The sequence below is a fragment of the Agelaius phoeniceus genome, chromosome 11, assembly GCF_051311805.1.
Source record: "Agelaius phoeniceus isolate bAgePho1 chromosome 11, bAgePho1.hap1, whole genome shotgun sequence".
Classification (NCBI taxonomy): domain Eukaryota; kingdom Metazoa; phylum Chordata; class Aves; order Passeriformes; family Icteridae; genus Agelaius; species Agelaius phoeniceus.
In genome coordinates, this window is record NC_135275.1 from 742554 (window position 1) to 764601 (window position 22048).

At 41.1% G+C, this 22048-nt stretch overlaps 1 protein-coding gene across 7 annotated transcripts in view; it reads left to right on the plus strand.

Annotated features, from left to right (window-relative positions):
- Window positions 1-22048, plus strand: part of FGD3 (FYVE, RhoGEF and PH domain containing 3) — a 91488-nt gene that overhangs the window by 44718 nt on the left and 24722 nt on the right. For 6 of the 7 annotated variants that reach the window (XR_013183937.1, XM_077184763.1, XM_077184766.1 and 3 more), the window contains exons 2-7: window positions 4036-4206; window positions 8573-8741; window positions 9810-10407; window positions 15985-16074; window positions 17279-17415; window positions 18335-18491. Coding sequence is in view for 6 of the 7 variants with exons in the window: in XM_077184763.1 (XP_077040878.1) it covers window positions 4036-4206; window positions 8573-8741; window positions 9810-10407; window positions 15985-16074; window positions 17279-17415; window positions 18335-18491 (1322 nt within the window). In the remaining variant the exon portion in view is untranslated. Of the gene's footprint in view, window positions 1-915; window positions 992-4035; window positions 4207-8572; window positions 8742-9809; window positions 10408-15984; window positions 16075-17278; window positions 17416-18334; window positions 18492-22048 lie in introns of those variants that run through there. The other variant, XM_054640460.2, reaches the window with a different exon arrangement.

Consider the following 22048-nt stretch of genomic DNA (forward strand, 5'->3'; position numbering starts at 1 on the left):
AAAAATTTTAGATTTTGCTTCATCCTTTATCATTTCCCATGGAGATTCTGATGGAAGAGCAGGATAGGAGAAGAGGAATCTTTGAACATCTTCAAGACATTTGATGTAAATCTTTTAGCAAGCTCCATCTCATGCTGGTAGAATTGCACTTATTGTCACTTTTGTGGTCCCTCATTATTGCCACTTTTTGTAGTCCCTCATTTCCCTTCTCAGACTGAAGCAGACTGAGAGTTTGCATGCTGAGAACTGTGTTTTTGTTGGTTTCCATGACATGTTACTGCTGTTACTGACTGTTCTTGCATTAATATCAAACTACATTTAATCAAAAAACTCTATAAAATTATGAAGGAGGCCTACAAGAGAACTGGAGATGGACTTTTTACAAGGGTATGTAGTGATAGAACAAGGGCGAATGACTTCAAACTAAAAGAGCTTAGGTTTAGGTTGGATGTTAGGAAGAGATTCTTCTTTGTGAGGTTGGTGAAGTCCTGGCACAGGTTGCCCCAAGAAGCTCTGGCTGTTCCATCCCCAGAAGCATCCAAGACCAGGCTGGATGGGACTCTGAGCAACCTGGTCTAATGGAAAGGGATTGGAACAAGATGGTTTTTGTTTAAGGTGCCTTCTGCTCCAAACCATTCTGAGAATCTATGATTCCATGATCTAGCTTTCTCTTTTCTATTACAGAAGATTCAGGCTTCTAAACCATCCACATTCTTTGTATTGCCTTTCAGATGGTTTGAAACTCAAACCCAGAGTAATCTCCTGTGACTTGTGCTTAGCACAGCTCCTCCATGGGCATTTGCCACGTTTATATGCTTTGACTCACCAACCGCAGTGGTGGTCGGAAGTGAGCTGGGGGAGGTCACTTCCTGTGAACATGGCATTTAACCCATGAAATGAAAGCTGCAGCAGGAGCTGTTCTTCCTTCTTTTTAGTTGTCTTACAGCTTAAGCAAGTAAGAAAAAATGTGTGAGTCTCTGCTCAAGCACGAGTAAGTGGTATTCCTCTATTTTGGTGGGGAATTGCAGTCCATGCCAGATTCTTGCTTGCTTTGAAACATAATGTTTGTTTGATTGCATCTGTTTCTGAAAGCTTATGGTGGTAACTCTGCTATCACTCTTTTTGCTGAACTTGATGTTTTGGAATGCCTGAAAAATGTAAGCTAATTGTTGTCAGTGTCACTGAGCTGGGTTCTATAGCAGGGCTGTACAGCCCCAGCACAAACACTGCCTTACACCCCTGCTGAAGTCTCAGCTTGGCCGTGGACAGGAGGAAGAGATGAGCTTTAAGTAGGTTTGAGGAAAATGCTGGAGCTAATAAAGCAGCATAAGACAAAGAATTAATGTGTGAATTTATAAAATAAGGGTCAAAACACCTACTTTGCAATACTGTAAGTAGCTCGTAAGAGGTTTTAGCCTAGACAAAAGGGGTGTCTGGTGGTGCCACACAGTTGAAACCAATGAAGGAACCACTAGCTTTTGTTTTCAGTATAAATGTAAGGTGGCTCACAGCAATGAATCCCAGGAGGAAAGAAACAGGAATTGGGGTTTAATTCCTTTTGAAATTTCACAAACTGATACCAACATGTGGCAGTGGTTGAAAAAGAATGGGGAATTCTTAGGGTAACTGGTACTTTATCCAAAGTCAGCATGGGGTAGCTGGGCTCAGCTTTGGATGTCCAGTTGGGGATCTCCTAGGGATGTGGTGCCTGAGGGCAGGAGAAGCTGTGGCTCTCCTGATTCAGCGCCTGTGGGGGACTGTGGACGTGTCTGGCATCTACCAGGAATTCGGTGCTTTGCCAGATCTGAAACTGGTGATGTGCCTGTGTCGTCACACAACACAGCACAGGTTAGAGGGGTCTTCTCATATTTTCTAGAGCTATGGTAGGTGCAGAGATTTGTCCATTGAGGAATTGGATCACTGAAGCAGTTTTTAAGAACGTACAACATTGCTAGATTGCATTCCAGTCACGTGCTAGTGAATACCTGCTGAAATATTGGGCTCTGTTTTCTGCATGCTGGCCTTTTAATTTTCTCGAATTCAGGCTTTTCCCTTGTGCACTGTTTTAATTTCTGGCTGTGTTGAGCTACTGTTCATAAGGAAGAAGTTCTAGTCCCTCCCCTTAAAATCTGGCCTGTAGCAGCACTGCTACTGTCACAGGGAGCTTTTGGTACCCAGAGCCAAGTCATCAGCGTAAATTCTGTCAGTGATGATGTGTTTGCAGTAGTCTATTAATCTGCTCTAATAATCTTCTCTGTTTTCACTGCATTTTTCTGTTAAATGAAATTATATTTGAATAGAACTTAATACTTATAGTTTCCTGGTTTTAGCTGGAAGGATGTTTTAATAGCTGGTCTCAAATCTGCTGAAAAGAAGATATTTGTGGTAGAAATGCTAATGAAGCTTCAACCAGCAGCAACTGGCATCCATACATGGGGAATTCAGGGATTGTATATTTGGGTGGCAGAGATCAGTAAGTAGATTTGTGCCATCTGAATCTATTTTTGACAACAAAATCTGCAGTCTGTATGGCTCAGACTCCAGGGGCTTTATTCAAAAAAATCACATCCTGATTTAATACCATTAATATAAACTAGGAAAATTTAGTTGATGTGAATGGGAGTGCTTTTCATTTCAGGCTTTTGATCTTAATTGGAATCTGGGAGAAAGTAGGTTGCATTTTTGAAGCTAAAGCCATGTTGTTGAAGACATCACAGAAAGGCAAAAACTGGTTTTTCACCTTTAGATGTATCCTTTCTATGTGATGTAGGCCACCCTCTACTCTGGTGAGATTCTGGTAAATTCAGCTAGTCCATTTCAAAACAGTAATAGGGAAAGAATGTTTTCTTTGCCATTTTTTAGTGCATTTATGTCAAATTTCTAAATTATGTGTTTTCTATTTCTGAGTACTGCCAGAACCCCATATATTTATATGTTCAAAAGCAGCAACTTTAAACCACATTCCTTTTTAAATTCTTTTTTCAGCCTTCTTATGACACACTAGTAAAGCTGACATAAGGGTTTTATGTAGCCTTGCCACAAATCCAAAAAAACTCCAAATCAAATACTGCGGGGTCCATGATGGTTTGTTTTCTGAGTCTTCACAGAATTGAATCAAGAATGTAAACCAAAAAACCAACAATCATATTAATAACATCTTTCTCTCTGTTGCCACTGGATTGTATCTTAATGGCATCTTCTACACTGGAGCTTTTGCAGGCATGTTAATCTTTTATATAAGGGGGAATAATAAATAACTTGAGTGATTAAATCTGAAGAAATGGCACTTGTACCATTCCCACCACATGGAACATATTTCTGAATCATTCTAATACAGTTGTATTTTATCAAGTAACAGAACATTATATGCTACAACACTTGTATTTTTTGGAGAAATTTTTTTGAGAAATAATTTTGAAATTTTTTTAACTTTTATATTTGCTCTTTTATTTTGGGTTCCTATGGTAAAGAAGTAAATAATTCATTAAAGACAGGATTGCGGAAATTCTGCCTGTCTTATCATTCAGGCAGTTTAACGGGATTATTAATGCTGGTATATTGATTGTAATAACTTGTGAGTGAATGGCTCACCCCTCTCCTTTCCCCCTTCCCTTCTTCAGGAACTTGAATGAGTGATATACTTCCAGAAGTAGCACAAATTTTCTTCAGGATCAATAGAACAAATACTAACTTTTTCCTTTCCTTTCCTTTCCTTTCCTTTCCTTTCCTTTCCTTTCCTTTCCTTTCCTTTCCTTTCCTTTCCTTTCCTTTCCTTTCCTTTCCTTTCCTTTCCTTTCCTTTCCTTTCCTTTCCTTTCCTTTCCTTTCCTTTCCTTTCCTTTCCTTTCCTTTCCTTTCCTTTCCTTTCCTTTCCTTTCCTTTCCTTTCCTTTCCTTTCCTTTCCTTTCCTTTCCTTTCCTTCCTCCTCCCTCCTTTCCTTTCCTCCTCCCTCCTTTCCTTTCCTCCTCCCTCCTTTCCTTTCCTCCTCCCTCCTTTCCTTCCCTCTCTTCTCTCCTTCCTTCCCTCCCTCCCTCAGGTTGCCCTTGTTGTCCTTTTCAAATCAAGTGTCACATTGACTCCAGTCCTGCGTTGGAAGCATGTGGGGAACTGCAGCACATCAGCTCAGCACAATGTCTCCATCAGGCTGGAAGGAAGCCCAAAACCAAAACTGCACTGGCCAAAATGCATCCTCTACAGAAACCCCAAGGTAGGTGGCTTTGTCCTTCTAGAAATTGTACGAGTTTCTATTGCACAGGAAGTATAATATTTTAAAATTATTGCTTCAGTTTGAGTCATAGCAAAACAGTTACTTTTGCATTCTAATGTACAGCTGGTATGGTTTTATTATCTTCATTTTCCAATGTTAGATAACCACCTAGAGAAGCCTTCAAGAAGAAATTCATTCAGCAATAACCAGTTACTTAACTTGTCACTTTATATTTCTTGTCCCGTTGGTAAACCTCATGCAGCTGTGAAGCGTAAGTTGAATTTAACAACATTGTTTATATTTTTGATAAATTTTTTTAGAAGTATTTTAGGTAATAATATCTTACTGTCAAAACCTGGTCTGTTTTCCATTTATTGTAAGAACTACATATGGCAACAGGAAATGCCTAAATGGAGCAAACGTATTTTGAAAATATGACGTAGAAGCTAAACCAATCACCTGTGGGTTGTGGTACTTCCACAGAACTGCCAGCTAATAGTCAAATAGATGGCACAACCAAAATATGATGGAAGAGGAGCCAGGAAGTAGTGTGTTCCAGCTGTTCTTCTGGTCTCCCCAGGCTTCTGAATTCTACAAAAAAGATTGCAGGAAATTTCTTGAAAGAGTAGAAATTGTTTTCATGTTTCTTCATCAGTGAAATGACATGTGGTCTGTCTTTGTAATGCCAGCTTGCCAAGAGTCTTACTCTCACCACCCCATGCTTTGTAGAATTAATTACACTTATGTGTGTAATGGGTGCTTGCCTCAAGGGAATTGGAGATGCAAAAAGCATGGAACTTGACAGGTGTTTGGAACAAAGGAAGCTAAGTCTCAAGAAGATACTAAGTTCATAAACCAAAATGTTTAGAAGATATGGATTCATGTGATAGATGGTCATTGTCATCTGAAAAAGAAGATATTTTTGTGTTGTAAACTCTAAGCCATTGCACTACCACCCCATCCCAATTAAAATATCTATACAAAAGCAATTCAGCCTTAAACAACAACAAAGAAAGCATTGTATTATCTGCTTCTGGAAGTAAACCTTAAACATTAAATTAATATACTACTTCATGCTTGAAACATCTCACAAGGTCTGTGTCTTTATGGAGCTTTCACCTAGAGATCTTGGTAGCCCAAGTTTAATTAGTGATTGTTCCATGAATGTTGTTATTACTGGCAACAAAAAGGAATAGCAAAAGTGTCTGTTCAGTGAGAACTGGAATGAATTCACCTGGTGCAAATACTTTGCTGTTGTGTTCATGAGCACTGATTTCCAATCACTGAGGATGTAAACTGTTTTTTCTATGTGTGTATTTCAGAAAGTTGAAGGGGCCCTAGTTAGCTTGGTTTGAAGCCATGAGCTGCTGTGTAAAACCTTCAGGAGAAGGAGGAATGAGGAGATATCTTTCCAGCATATGGCTTCAGCCTTTAGGAGGCACCTGAAAGTGCTTTGTAATGTTGGTATCTTCCATGTAGCAAACTTCTAGTTTTAATTAGAGCCAAAGAATCACAGTTTGGGTGGAAAGGGAAACTTAGAGCTTATCTTGTTCCATCCCCTGCTATAGACAGGAATGCATTCCACTAGACCAGATTATTCCAAGCTGTATCCAACCTGGCTTGGACACTTCCAGGGATAGAGAAGCCACAGCTTCTCTGGGCAACCTGTGTCAGGGCCTCACCACCCTCATGGGGAAGAATTAATTCCAAATTAATTAGGAATTAGGAAGAATTAATTCCTAATATCACATCTAACCCTGCTGTCAGTCAGGAAACTATTCTGTCTTGTCCTGGTGCTCCAGGCCCTTGTCCAAAGTCCCTCTCCACTTTTCTTGGAGACCCTTTAGGCACTGGAAGGGGCTCTAAGCTCTTCCTGGAGCCTTCTCTTCCCCAGGCTGAACACCCTGCCAGCTCTCTCAGCCCATCTCCAGAGCAGAGAGGCTGCAGCCTTGCAGCATCTCTGTGGCCTCCTCTGGTTGCAGCCACTCAACATCATTCTTGTTTTGGGGGCTCCAGAGCTGCAGGTGGGGTCTCACCAGAATGGAGCACAGGCAGAGAATCTGCATTACCTGGTGCTCATGCTATAGGTGGGGATGCAGTCCAGGACATGATGAGGTTCTGGGCTGTCAGTGCATGTGCTCAGGTCATGTGAAACATCTTGACAACCACACCCCAAAGTGCTTCTTCCTGGGGCTAATCTTGATCCATTCTCCACCCAGTCTGCATCTGGGATTGCCCTGACACAGGTGCACTTGGCCTTGAACCAAGGTGGCCTTGAACATCTGGTGTGGCTGAAATTTTGCTTGCTAAGTAGTCCTTGGTAGGGTTAGTGGCTTTGCCTCCATGTCGAAGTCTCCATTTCTCAACATTACTTCAGTAGGTAAAAATTCAGAATTAATGAAGTGTTTTCCTGCTTCCTTTTGGTCCAGTGCAGAATTTGTTGTCTGAGGTGATTCAGATGAATCCACTAACATGAAAGACATCAAATCTTTACATGGACAGTGGTGAGACCCAGTGTAAATGCTTTGATAGTATTATAAAACCTTGGGTGTATGGAAGGCCTGATGGGGTATGTGGGGTAGGTTCTGACATGTCTGCCTGCTGCACTGTGCACTCTCTGTAAGGAGCGCAGAGCTTGTCTTTGGTTGATGGACCAGATGTCTGTGTGGTTACTTGTTTTTAGGTTATTTTTTATTTTTACATGGAGAAACATGGTCAGACGCTCACTGATTACATGGTGTGCACTTGAAAACTTGGTGAACAAAACACAGATCTTCACCATCCCATTTATATGCAAGAAGATTTTCTTTCCTGTTTCCCTGTTATTCCTGTGTAAGATAGGGTTTGTAGAGGTCTTTTCAGAATTGGACTTTAACATCTTTATTTTATGATAGGAATTTCAGATGATTTTGGAGACTGGGCAAATCAGTCCGCTTATAGGACGTGGCCTCTTAAAGCTCAAATCCTTAAAATTTTTGATTTTATTCTTTTATGCTGAAATAAACTCAGTAATGCAGGAAGTTTTAAATCTGACCTATACTCAGAACTCCAAAATGCTTTAACACCTCTTCATCACTGACCTCAGACACTGTCTGGCCATGGACCACTATGGCAGCTCCCCATCTGCTGGAGCAGGGCAGACATCTGGGCTGATGTGGATCTTAGAACAAATGCAGAATGAAGGGACTTATGCAAGGAAGGGACAATGGCAATTGACTTTTTGGGTGCATATTCCTCTGTTTATCTTCCTAAAGAAAGTAACCCTGGAATTACATTCAGAACAATGGGGCTTGTTAACTCAAGCCCCATTACAATGCTGATCACATGTCCCAACTGGATGATCAGAGTCAGAAATGGTTGCAAGAAACTGTTTTCAAAAATGTTTTTTCAAAATACAACATGTACTTAGAATTTCCTCACTTAATGTGTCATTGGATAGTCTAGATTGGAGGGCACACTTGGCAGTCCTACTCCATTCAGTGTGTGCTTTGGGAACAATCCCACAGCTAGTTTTCCTGCCTTCCAATGTCAGTTCTTCCTATGGGAGTTGTTTTCCCTATATGAAACCATGACAGCATGGGAACTTGTTGCCATGAGTTACTGCCTGTCTATGCTAAATAATTTACTCTGCAACTAATGTAAGATCTGAATAATCTTTTTAGAATGACATTACATTTTAATGCCATTTTTAAAAAATACTGTATTAAACTTTGTACCTTGGCCTCCTTGTGAGTCCTGAAGAGAAATGTGAGTGTTCTTACAATACTTGTTTTATTTATACCATATATAACGCAACATAGAACCAAAAGAGGAAGGAAATTTGTGAAGACTAGTACACCACAGAAGAGAGGGGGGTGAGAGAATGAGAGGAAGAAAAGCCATTATGTTCAGCCTGTGGCATTTTGGACCAAGCAAACTCAAGGCACTGAAATCCATGCTGGGGTTAGGTTTATTTTGGGATATGGTTCATCCCTCTACCTTTTTTTTCTCAATATAAGACATTCAATGGGGTACCAGAATTTTGAGAAGTCGTGGAAGGGGAAGCTCATTAGTGTGATTGAGATGGCAAGCAAACTTGCAAACTGAAGCGTAAGCTCTGCATCCTGTTTGGTAATGAGGAAGCAGTGCAGTGCTGCAAACTGCTCAGTTTGTTAGCATGGCTAAGCCAGCTGTAGAGACACAAAATAGAAGCCTGTCATTTTTCTCTAGCAGCTTGCTTTGGTGTAAGCAGTACTTCAGGACTGCACCAGTGCCGCTCATAAAAAATGAGGAAAGAATGCATACCTCTTGGTCTGGATTTTGTTCCCAGTTTAGGATAAAGAAGATGGAGATTTATCCTCCTGTTTGTTCCCTTCTCTTTCATTAGTACCTCCTAAGCCTGTCCATCTCAAACCTGGGCAGGAAAGAATTCCTCCTGCACCATCTCGGCCTTTGCCAGCTGATCCCAAGTCATCAAGGAGCTTAGCACCTGGAGAGGAAGAAATACCAATATCAGCAGGAGTCAACACGCTCATTGAGAAATTTGAAAGTATTAGGTAAATATGACTTTGCCAGATCTGCTCTCCTCTCCCTTTTCTGCATTTTTAACTTAGAATATAATAATAGAAAATATTAACTATAATGATCCCCTGGAAAGTCCTCTTGGGATGTTTTCTACTGGAAGTGCAAAGTTTCACTAAGGATAAAGAATATTTTTAATAAAAGCTGCAAATTTTAGTTTGTAACATGCAGTCATGCTTAAGGAGCTTAAGACCTGCTGAATTTGGTAAGATTCTAACAAAGGCAAGTAGCCCACAGTCTGCTTTTGGTAAGTTGGCTAGATGTGGGAATTGCATCATAGGAACTTGATTGTTATGACATGAACTAATTGAGTATTTTGTCCAAGATGCAATAAACATCAGATCTTGCTTCTTGGAGGCAGGGAAGGATATAGGGTACTGTGAAACAATGTCATGAAGAACAGCAGCTGTTTTAAAACTTTGTAATGAAAGACACTAAATTGGATAAAATATATATATTTTGCTGTAAAACCAGCTCATGTTGCAAACACACAGGAACTTTTCCTGAAGAACAAATCTGCCTGATGGAGCTAAATGATGGGTTTTTTTCCACAAAGAGGGAGATGGAGACAGTCATCATACTGTGCCTTGGAGTGTTATCACCTGGGTGAACCTGGTGTCTTTGAAAAAGGAAGAGTAGTACCTTCTCATGCTTCAGTACATCCTCTCTGGCAGAAAACACCTTGCCAAAAGGGCTTGGTTCTGTTGAAGAATGAAAGTTTCTGTTTAAATGAGCCCAGGACCAATTGCTTCTTTTTAGAGGCGATTTCTTCTCCAAACCCTCAAACCAGACTGTTCTTTAAGGTGACATGGAAAGCACTAAAGGCCCAGGATTCTGGTGGTGCCATTTCAGTAGAATGTAGGGGTGATGTTTTTTCGTTGGGTGTTGTTGGGTGATCATTATTATTACAAATGTGCACACTCTTGCCTTCTGGGATTTGTCAGTGGGGTGCTTGAATCAAATGGCAATCACCACCCTCTCTTTCAGGGCACTTGTGAAACCTGAGTATTAATATGACTGTGGTGCTTTCTTTTCATTCACAGGCAACCTGTACATATTCTTCAAAGAAACCAGCTAAATTTAGCTCTTAAAATGGAACCTGGCCTGGACTCATCCAAGCAGATGAGCTTGTGTGACCGTGACACAGTGGCTTCCAGCGACTCTTCCACAAATGACAAAACTGAATTGGATGAAACTGAGCCCAGCATACCATGCAGCATGGATCTAACTAACACAGACATAATGAAAATTAAAGAGCTGAGCATAGGTGATAGCAAAAGCCATGAAGACTGTACTGCTGTGACTTTGAGCAAAGAGTCCCAAGAAGAGCTTGGCAGTAAAGACTCAACTGCAGAACTGAATGGGAGTGGTAAAATCCCCAACAGAGACAGTGGCATTGACAGTCCTTCTTGTAGTGTGGCTGGGGAAACATTCCCCAGTGAAGAAGGGGCAGAACAGAAGAAGCCCAGCATGGCTGGGAACCCAGGAGAGATGGAACCTGACCGAAAGGGCACCAAACCTTCCTCTGTGGAGCAGAAGAGAGACTCCACGCAGGATGACGACAGTGACATTGATGAAGGAAGCAGTGAGGAGCAAGAGATAGCAGAAGTGCCAAAGTTGGAGTATTTGGATGTAAACAAGGTAAGGGAGTTTGTTTGTTGCTATTGCGTGCTCAGAAACCAGTTCCTGACGCTTGCATCACTTTAATACATTGTTTGGATCATTTGTTTTGTTGGTTTTTCATCAAAGAATCATGATAGTCAGTATTGTTTCCTGCTTTATGCAGGTCCTAACTTGTTTCTGACCTAAATAGTTTTTTAGAAAGGTTCCCAGCTTGCTTCAAAAGGTTTAATATAAGAGAATCCATCACAGCCAGAGGTTAGCTGTTAAAATTCAGATATTTTGTAAGTCAAGACTCGTACCTTGTGTTTGTTGCTTGGGTTTGTCTCAGTTCAGCTTGTTAGAGCATGTTATTTTCCATGGAGCTCCCTATTATTCAGAGAGTTAATTGGCTAGTGCATCTTGCAGGGTCAGGACCTTGCATCTGAGTAGAATGGGCAGGATCAGAATCTTGTCTCACACAAAATTTAGAGTGTTTTTTTACAGAAACCTGTGCTTTTGTTGATGTGACCACTTCTTGAGTGCGAAGAAGTTGTTTTAATGGTAGTTATGTCAAATTACTCTTCAGGAAACTGTAGCTGGAAAAGAGATTTTTCTTTGATTCCAGAGTAATGTAGTCCAGGCTGTTGTGTGTTTGCTGTGTAAGATTAATGACAGATTAATGTAAGATTAATGACAGCTATGTAAGGTTAATGACAGATTCCTTTGATTATCAGCTTATCAAGACAGTTATTTTCAGAAATAGTGCTGTTAAAAGGGATTAGATTTTTCTAGAAAAACAGAACAGAATATTGCAAAATATCTGCAAAATATTCCACTTTTTGCACTTTTTGTTTGGTGGCTCTTTTTGTTTGTATTTGCAGGTGTTTGGGTTTGTTAGGGTTTCCCCCCCCGCCAAGCCATGATGACAGTAAAGTTAATATGTGGGATTTTTGTGTTTTAAAGAATATGATGAGCAGTTGCAGCTAATGATCTGTAGCTAGTGAAGTGCAGTGTCCACACCTCAGTTTTTATAAATCGTGTGGTTCTGTTGAAATCACCAAGTATATAGTGATTTGTGCCAGTCAAGGGCTTGTCCCTTGGGAAATGTGGACATTAGAATGCATTTCTTAGTTTCTAGGTCAATCATCTGATATAAATAAAATACCACTGTTTCATATGATATCAATGATTTGATGGCTGTTTTTGAGTCTTGGTACTTAGGTTATGTGTCCATATAGTAGGAAATAAGGATGACACAAAATTATGAGGCTATAATTCTCTGGAGCTCACCTGGTGAATATATGAGAAGTATCTCCAGAAGAAAACTCGTTTGTTTTGGTTTTTTTGTATTACCCTCCCTCCTTTATGTGATGCACTGCAGGTTTTCCCATGCAGTTTGAGTTTATTTCCCCTTGCCAAAGGCAGTTTTGAGGCTCACCAAGCTACACTAAGTCACCTGGTTTTTGCAGTCACATAGAGGAGGCAGGCTGAGACAGCAGCTGCCTCTTCTTCAATGCAAAGATTGTGCCCTCTTCTGGGGACACATTGGGTAAAGCCAATTTCTGTGTCAAGTGTCCACATAAAATCACAGAATCATTATGGTTGGAAATATGAAAGCTGTTATAGTTGGAGGAGAATCATAAGTACAGCTACAGAGTGATTTAATGAAGGCTCAGTATCTCCTAGGATATCAGTGTAAGTGAAGATCATGAATAACTATTCTTTTTTACTTCTAGTTATCTCTCTATCTTCCACCCAAACTTGCTCACAGCTCATGGTTGGGGAGGTATGTGAGTGGTAATGTTTTATTTAGTCTAGGCTTAGCTATGCAGTGATTCTTTAGGAGTCTGCAGCAGTCTAACAGGGCTCACTATTAGCACAAATTATGTTTTAAAATCTCAGGAGTGATTTACTGGGATTTCCAGTTATCTTTTATCAAAATAAAAATTAACCAAGGGGAGGTTATTAGTTTTGATAATGTCTCAGAAAATGTCAGGAGCTCCAGGAAGTGATGCACATTAATCTGGATGGTTACAAAGATGGCTGCAAAGAAAAGAAGTGACATGAAAGTGAGACTGAGGGACTGTCGTGCTCCAAAGTCCCAAGACTTCTGCTGACTGACCGAGAGCCTGAGTAATGCTTCTGGGAGGGGTATCAGTGCTTCAAGGGGTTTTTTAAGGCAGTTTTTCACTAAGAGTCATATATGCTCATTTGTAATCACCAAAGAATGCTTTTCTCCCTCTGTCATGCTTCCTGATGTGTAAATAGTAACAATGGAGCCCCCCTTGGGTCTCATGCACTCATGGACCCGTGCTTCCATTCTGCCTGTACGTGGCTGGGGTTTCACATCTGATTTCATTGTTTAGTGTGTGTTGTAAAATTTGGCCTGCAGTCCTGCTACTATGACCTTTGGGTGATATTATCTCCATGTATATTCAGAAAAAAAGTCTGTATGTCAATGTTTTAGTCATAATGTTGGTTGAGAAAATTCAGATATGACATCATCATGATTTAAATATCTTAAGGAAAATGTGATTTCAGTGCAACAAAGACAACCAAGCATAGGATAACTTTTCTGTATTGTTTTCAGGATTGTTGAGTAGGAAGTGGTCTATAATCTTTCTGTGACTTTTTGTGGTCTTTGAGAGCTGACTGATGGAGTTTTGAAGCATAACCATGTATGATTTTAACCTAAGCCCTATCCCAGCAGCTCTCTTGCAAGATTTGCTGAAAGCCCTATGCGCCCTATGTGAGACCAATGCTGACTGAATGTAGTTGTGCACACCCATTGTATGAAAATGGTTGCTGCAAGAGTTAAGGTGCAAATGCATTCTAAGTGTGAATCTGACCTTCATTAGAAACTGGTTCTGTTTGATTTCAGGCTGTTGTTTCTTTTTATTTAAAATGTTTTATGGACAGTTGCAGCTGAAAATTAATTTTTGAATCTTTCACAAAGTGAAAGTGCATCATGCTGCTTCGAGCACTGGAGTGAACTTTCTGTGTTGTGAAGTCAACACCTCCTCTTCAATTTTCTCATCTTTCTTGTCACCCCACCAGCCACACTGTTCTGTCCAGCCTTTGCAGTAGGCGTAAGGTTCTAGGGAATGACTGCACAGGAGATGCTGTGGCTTGTGGCAAGCAGTCACTCAGCAAGAACACTGCACAAAGCAGAGCATAATCTCAATTTGCAGGTTTGTTTTACTTTTCCTTTAGAAACATGGATCATGAAATATCTTGTTCCTAGTGAACTGAATGATGGCTTGGGCTTTGTTAAAGCTATCCCACCATGGCACAAAATGAAGTTAGAAGAATGGGACTGCCTTGCATTTAATTAATCTATAGTTTCATTTAAAATGTTATGCCCATTGAAAGGCAAATATGTTGCAAATTTATCTGAAAAATGTGCCTACCTCTCTGCTTAGCAGAGACTCTGTCTCTGAAGATAGAGTCACTCTGTAAAACTGAGCTCAAGCTGAGTCTATTAAGCCCTTGTTTGGTATTTAAGCAGACGTCAGCAAGTTTTCTTGAAATATAAACTGAATTGCAGATGGTGAAGGTCAGGAGCTAAAAAAGTACCTGTGCTATGTAAAGATTTACTTCTGGAAATAAGTATTTTTCCAATTCTGAATTCAAACAACTCAAAGGATGCTCTTGGTGACTGGCATGCCAGCTGGTTACATCAGTGCCTTTCATTTGAGTGCTCCTTTGTGCCCAGCAACACCAGTAGATGATTTCTTTCTCAGTGAGAGATGCTTGTAGTTACTGGGTTTGACTGAGCCTGCAGAGCACTTCAGTGTAAACTGTAATAAGATGTATTTGCTTGGAACAATTTCAAGACTTATTGTGCTGTGTTTTTTTTTTTTTCTTTCACTTCCCCTAAATATTAATACATAGTGAACAGAGCACGATGTTGTGTAGCATTTTGAAAGAGTGTAAAAGAGTATTTGACTTGACTTGGAATAATTTGAGAGGCGGGGCAGAGAGAGTCCATGTCAAAACTTCACTCATGGCATGTTTGCCTATCTTCAGATTTGTGCCTGGAAATAATTCAAATTTGTGCCTGGATTGCTTCAAAGGAAGTCTGATGTTGCTTCAAAAGCTATTCACTTTCCTTCAATAATACTTACATCTTGGAGCTATGGGTACTTCATGCCAAGTGGCACCTCATTCCATGCAGGATAATTGTGGGTCTGATTTGTTGGAGTTCATGGCTTTCTTTGAAAAACCTTTGAGGTTTTCAGTTGTACTGCAGTTTGTCTGAATCTGTGTGGAGGGCAGGTGTTTAAATTTTTCTCATCAACTTCATTTGGAAACAAAACAAGGTAATGTTGAAGAAGCTTAAAGAGACCCTTTATTTGATGTTTTCCAACAATCTGATGGTGGCTCACAGGGTTATATCTACAAGTCTTTGCCCCAAATGTGAGCACCAGAGACAGGCATTTGGGATGGAGCACTGCTACTGGTGACAGGCCCAGGTACTTCCTGAACTGGAAATTGCCCCATGTGTTTAATAGACTTCAGCTAAATCTTTCCTCTGTGGATATTTCTGGTTCTTTTGTGAACCTGTGTGAAGGTTACTGCCAGCAATGTTGTGTTTCTTGAGGAAGCGGAACCTTGGTGATTTTATTTGATGCCCTTCAGTTTTCCCATAGAAATAGTGATTAATTGCACCCAGTCAGTGTTCTCCATTCCAGGAATCATTAATGCACCTCTTCCCTTCAGTGCATTTGTCTTTTTTTCTGAATCCAGCCCAGTATAGTTTCCCTACATTTGATCATCTTTGCTGCCCATTTTCCATGCTTATATTCCTGAACGCAAGCCAGCCAACACTCTGTTCTGGACTGGTTTCATTATATGTCGGCATGGTGTTTAAAGTCTAACACTTTAAAAGATTGTTGGGAAGCTCAAGCCTGTATTCTAGTAATTCAGGTATTATTAAGCACTTGGTGAGTGAAGGGTCTATGTAGCTTTTGGCTGAACAGTGCCTAAAGTCAGTGCTTTAAAACTGTATTTAGAGTTTTTAAGTAGTCCTTTCTCTCTCTCTTTTTTTTTTTTTTATTATGAGCTTAATGAAAGGCTTCACTGAGTAATTTGGGTTATCTTGATGAAAATTCTTTCCAGGGAACTGGCCTGTGTATAAAGCTGCACAAAAATCTTAGAAATATGCCATAGAGAGTAATGCTGTGCTGGCAAGGGTAGAAATCTCGCCAAACAGCCTGGTTTCTAGTTTTCATTTTAGTTACAGGACCTGAATCCAAAAACGAGAACAGCTGATTTACAGTCTATTGCCTTATTTTTCAAATTAACTAGACTTATTTCCAGGTTTAGAGGATGTTTCTGGTTCTTTTTATAAAGCCGTAATGAACTCAGGTGATGTCCTGACCAGACACTGATTGCACTACTAATTGCTCTTTCAGAAAACAGCATTAAAATATCTCTGGAGCAGAGTGATCTTTTGAGAGATGTGGGGCAGATTCTGAAATGTGTTAACCTCTTTCACTCCAGGCTCCTCTGCTGGTAGGATTTTGGCCACTGACAAAATGAAAAATAGAACAGTTAGTGGAACTTAGGTGTGGAGATGCAGATGGATTGTGTCATTTGTGACTTTTTTTTCAGTGTACAGAGCCCCAGAAGCTATTCAACATCGCCAATGAGCTGCTCCACACAGAAGAAGCGTATGTTAAAAGACTTCATCTCTTGGACCAGGTAATTCCATTTTGAATTAATTCTCCTTTCTTTTCAGTGAGCAGCAATGATGTCTCCTGTCCATTGCCTAAGCTGTAGCTCAGTACAAATGCTGTGTGTAGGTGGAAGATGGAGTTTGCTTGTCAGGCTGTGTGCTGTGGATCCCAGATGTGAGCTTTGAGCAAGAGGGGTCTCTGAAAGGAAACAGAGGATTGGGATGGCAGAAAGGGAAATGGGAAAGCAGCAGTCCAAGACACAGACACTGCTAGCATTTGGTTCCTCCCTGGGTGTATGGGGAGAGGAAATCACAGGGATAATGAAGGCACTAAGAAATGATGAAATCTGTGATTGCTCTTTGATGTGCAAGAAGTTGAAGTTTTACTAAAATTGGGCCACATGCGTTAGCCCTGAGCCTACAGCAAACTATTTTTTACCAGTCTGTTTTGTAATTGTTGCCCATCATGTTTACACATGGGGATGAAGTGAAACTGGTGTGATGAGTCTGAACTTTCTTCCCCATAGACTTTGAGTTGACACTGCACAATTCTGACATTTCTATAATTACCTCAAAGAAAAAACCCATGAATATGCAGGAAAGAAATAAAAATGAGGATGAGACACATTTCTAGCAAAGTGCTTTTTAAAAATGAGTAGAAGAAAAAAAAAATAGAAAACTGTCACCTGGCAAGAAATACTGTTAGAAGCTGTAACTTGGAGAATGATTCACCGTCCAACTCTTGGAGCTGTATGGAAGACTTACAGTGCTTGTATTAGATTAACAGAAACTGTTTCTGGACCATAGAAATCTAGGGAATGTCTTTTCCTTTTGTTCAGTATAGTGTAATTTTTCCTACTGAGAAAAACCCAATCACATTATTTATTTTACTTTGTGTAAATAGCAGTAAATGCTTTTCAGGGACTGAATGATGTTTGCAGCTTGCACTCAAATGTGAGATGTCTGATCTTCTCAGTCATTTCAATCTTTTCTGAATTATAGCTCAAATTTTCCTAGTTTTTTCAATAGCCTTTAGTGGTATATCTAACTCTGGGTGACAGCATGCTTAAATTCTGTGAACCTCCTTAAGACTCCAAGGACTGGCTACCAGGGGTCAAAATCTGCAGCTCTGTTCTAAGCAGTCAGCTTTGCAAAATTGCAATCTAAAATCAGCATATCTAGGACTGATTTTTGTTAAAAATGTTGGTACTGTCTTGTTTCCTTCTGCAGGTTTTTTGCACTAAATTGTCCGAAGCAGGGATCTCATCTGAAGTGATAACAGGCATCTTCTCAAATATTTCTTCCATCTATTGTTTTCATGGACAATTTCTTCTTCCTGAGCTCAAAACAAGAATTACACAAGAATGGTAGGTAGCTGTCATTACAATTACTTAAAAGATACATTTTCAAGAAACTGTAGGCCTAGTCTAATTCCAAATTTTTTATTGTTTAATGCAGTAGTTATGTTAGTTCTTTACTAACTCTCAAACATTTCTGAAGTCTCTCAAACATTTCTGACTTAAGGAGTAGGCCTGAGCACTCAAAACTTCCAGAATATATTGTGAGCGTTTTTTTAGTTGGAAGTATTACTAGAGCTGTTTTTCCTTACTGCATTCCCACTCTCCTATTATTGCAGTACTATGAAATTACAGTACTAGGAAGGAATAAAATTGCTTCTTTTGGCCCTATAGCTGAAATAAATATTTTCAAACACCATTTCAAATTTGGCTACTATAAGAAGTTGAAGGTAGAACTTATTGGTTTTAGAGATCTTTTCCAAATCTAATGATTCTGTGATGCTGTAAGCTGTAGATCAGGCAGAAACACAGTGATAGGTAGAAAGGTTAATTGTAAGTCAGATCTAGGAAACCCAATTTGAGGGGACACATTGGGTGCATGGTGTCCTGCAGTGGCAGGTGCAGATAGTGCTGACCTTTCCAGGTCCTGTGATTGATCAAGACAGGACCACGGTTTGCCTGTCTTGGCTGAGTCCAGTCTTCACACGTTTGTCAGTGACCAGAAGGAGTAAATGAGTCTCAGCACCTCTGTGCCTGACTTGCACTTGCAGGGACAACTGTAACAGAAGATATTGCATAGATTACCATATCTATGATCTAGGATATTGCATAGATTACCATAAACTGAATTTAGCCTGTCTTGATTGCACATATGTGTAAATGCTTGTGCATGTGGGAGACAACTGTGGAAATCTTACAGCTGTGTTTTCTCTCTGAAGATACCATTCATTTCCAGAGATTTCAGTACTTACCTGTCTCTTTACCATAGGAGCGTCAACCCACGGCTAGGAGATATCCTGCAGAAACTTGCTCCTTTTCTGAAAATGTATGGAGAGTATGTAAAGAACTTTGACAGGGCAATGGACATAGTGAACACATGTATGCAGCGGTCCTCTCCATTCAAAGATGTAGTTCAGAATATACAGGTATGTTTTTAATTCGCATAATAGGACTTGGAGATTGTAATGGTTTAGGAATGATAATCCCCAGTTTAGAGAGTCCAAAACCATGCTGCTACTCCTTTGTTTCCCCCCCCCACTGCCCTTTTCCCCTCCTCCTGGAGCATCTGAAGAGGAGAGCTGGAGGCACAAAAAGCAAAAATCATGGGTTGAGGTAAGAACAATTTACTGGAAACAATGAGATAAGAAAACTAACAGTAAGAGCAACAATATTAATAACAAAAATAAAGGTGTACCAAAAAGAGAGTGCAGACTTCAATCCAGCTACAGCTACTCACCGAAACCACTCCCTCCAGTCAGGACCAGCATCACCCAAACTGCTCCATGTGCCAACTTGCTCCACCATAAGGAGCCTTCTCTGAAATGAGGCCCTCTCTTCCAGCCTGGCAATGACCTGAGGTGTTATCCACTAACACTGAGGCCCTGGCCACACCCCTCCTGGCTACTGGAAAAAATTAACTCTCTGCTGGCTAGAACCAGGAGTGAGAGATCCTCACTTAATTCAGTGTATTTATTTGTTTCCCAGTTAATGACACACATTGTCAAGATAATAAGACATACTAAAATTACACAATTTTAGTGGCATTCCTTTCTTCTCTTTTTCTGGTACATAGATTTCACACACAGTTTTTATTCCACTCAAACTTTTTTTTTTTTTTTTTTTTTTTTTTTTAAATATGGCTTTAAACTTACAGAGGCCAGGGTTAGATGGGATATTGAAAAGTAATTCTTCCCTGTGAAGGTGGTGAGGCACAGGCTGCCCAGAGAAGCTGTGGCTGCCCCTGGATCCGTGGAAATGTTCAAGATCAGGCTGGATGGGGCTTGGAGCAACTTGGGACAGTGGATGAGGGTTGGGCTGGGTGGTCTTCAAGGTCCCTTCCAACCCAAACCATTCCGTGATTCTGTGGTTTAAGAGGAGTATCTGATCACAGAATTAAACTTCACCGTTGGCCCAGTAATTCTGACTCTTTTGAATTTGTCTTCCTCATTTCTAACTTTAATTTTTTTTTATTAAATACAGTTTCATCCTGAGGTGGGTGTGCTTAAGTTTGGATATGTCACTAACAGCATCTACTGTTTGTCTGGTTTTTCTGAGGCTTCCAAAGTGGCAAGCAGCTCTCAGGATCACAACTCCACAGGAGGATGCTTGAGATGGATTTTCATGTGTTTTCTCATAATTGCACAAAAAGCTGCGCAGGGAGAGGGGAAGAGCTCTGGTTATGCTGATGTATCCATAAAACTGTTCTATCCCACTCGTCCCCTGGGCCAGCTGAATGGATGCAGGCTCCAGGATGCTCATAAGCATCCCTCTGCCAGTCTTTGGAAGGCAGATACCATCCTTTGGGAAGGAAGGGCTGGCAAGGAGTGGGTTAAGCTGAACAGGGAGCACAGCTGCCTGCCCTAAATGGGAGGACTGTGGCTGGGCCAGCTGTCGGGAATCAAGTAATCCCCTAGCAAGCTGGGAGAGGAGAGGCCCTGAGTGGAGGTTTAGGGCTGTGTCAGGGACTCAAGACAGAAGTTTGGAGAAACAAGGACTGGGGGAGGTCCTTTCCTGCCACACTACTGCTCCACAGGACCTTTTCTTACCCCTTTTTTGTCTGTACCCATCCTGCTCCCACTAAGGGCATGCACACCAGCACTGTGTTTTGCTGTCCTCAGCCTGTGGCAAGCCATGACTTTCTGCAGGGTAATCCATTTGGGACTGTTTTCCCTACAGCACAGGCAACTGTCTCTTCCCACCAAGTAGTTCCAACATAAATTATGTATGTCACCTGTTGGTCTACACTGGTTCCAGACCATGGGCAGCTCTGCTCTTGCTTGAGAAGAACTCTTGCCAGTGTGGGCACTGGCGATGCAGGCAGGAGATGCACTTCGGAAGCCTGCTGATGACAGAAGGGCACTGTAGGTTATTTAGTCACACCTACACAGCACCTTTTGCTCTGTTGCTCGGTGATTATAGCTGCAGGAGGCAGAGATTAGACCCAGAATGCTTAGTCCACTTATTTGACATATCTCTGCACTATCAAAAGCCACTGATAGTTTTCAACATACCAGTTGAAGTGTGTTGTGATCCTTCAGGGATGCACTGTCTACCTAAGCTGCTAATGGAGTAGTGTATATATAATATACAGCATTAGGCATTCACTGTTACTAATTATGTTAAATTAGGGAAAGCAGAAAACAAAAATCAAATGTTACTAATAAGTTGATGACTGTGACTTATCAAATTTAGTCCTTTGAATTTCTGGAAAGAAAGCTAATATTTTTCTCTCAGACATTCATCCCATTATCTCCAGTCTTGCTGTGAGAATGGAGCGAGTCAGCAGTGTGGTGTGGGCTGGAATATTTATGAGGAAATTGCAGATACTTGAAAGAAGTTCCTTTCTCTGAGAAATACACAGTGAAATTAACATGGTTATAGAGAGGTTGTTTACATGAGAGCAGACCACATTAGTGGGCTGATGTAAAAATAATGCTGTGTAGAAGAGCTTGTGTGTGTCTGTGGTTAACATGCTGCTGTGGAGTCAGATTACATCACTAGCAGCAACTTCTTGTGGATTCTCATCTCTCCTCTTTTAAATGAAAATATTCTTTTGCTTCGCAGGATCCTATGAAAACAAGTACACTGCAATACTCAGTGCCATTGTATGCAGAGCACATTGGTGCCTTATTGGATGATGTTTTGTGTAACCAGACTCAAATCTCCTCCCCTTCTTGGCCAAGTGCAAAAGAAGCAGAATTTGAGAGAGCTCTGCCTTTCAAAGCTGATGTGTGAGCAGTGTGCCTACTGCTCATACAGTAAGCTCTGGCAAGCAATACATTCCTGGGGTCATTGTGATTTCATGAAGTTGGGAGAACAATGCTGCACAGGGCCATGGATGGGAAAAGTTTTTCTGAGCCTTCTGAAAGAAGATAGTTGCATATCGGCAGAAAATGCCAGACATGGGATGAAGATTCATATAAAAGCTGCCAGCTCTGATATCTGCTCTCAGGCTCTCCAGCTCTGGAGAGGCTGGATCACAGGCCAGCGATTGAGGTTGAACAAGGCCAAGTGCCAGGTCCTGTCCTTGGGTCACAACACCCCCTGCAGCTCCAGGCTGAGCCAGAGGGCCTGGAAAGAGCCAGCAGGAAAGGCCCTGGGGGTGCTGGTGACAGTGGCTGAACAGGAGCCCAGGCGGGTAAGAAGGACCAGGGCACCTTGGGCTGCTCAGCACTGGTGTGGCAGCAGGGCCAGGGCAATGCCCATCCCCTGTGCTGGACATGCTGGGGTCAGTTTTGAGCCCCTCACAACAAGAAAGAGCTTGAGGGGCTGGAATGTGTCCAGAGAAGGAAATGGAGCTGGGGAACAGGCTCAGCCTGGAGAAAAGGAGGCTTGGGAGGGACCTTCTCACTCTGCACAACTCCCTGACAGGAAGGGGCAGATGTGGGGTAGGCTGGGCTCTGCTTCCAGCAAACAAGAGACAGGACAAGAGGAAATGACCTCAAACTGTGCCAGGGGAAGGTTTAGGTTGGATATTAGGAAA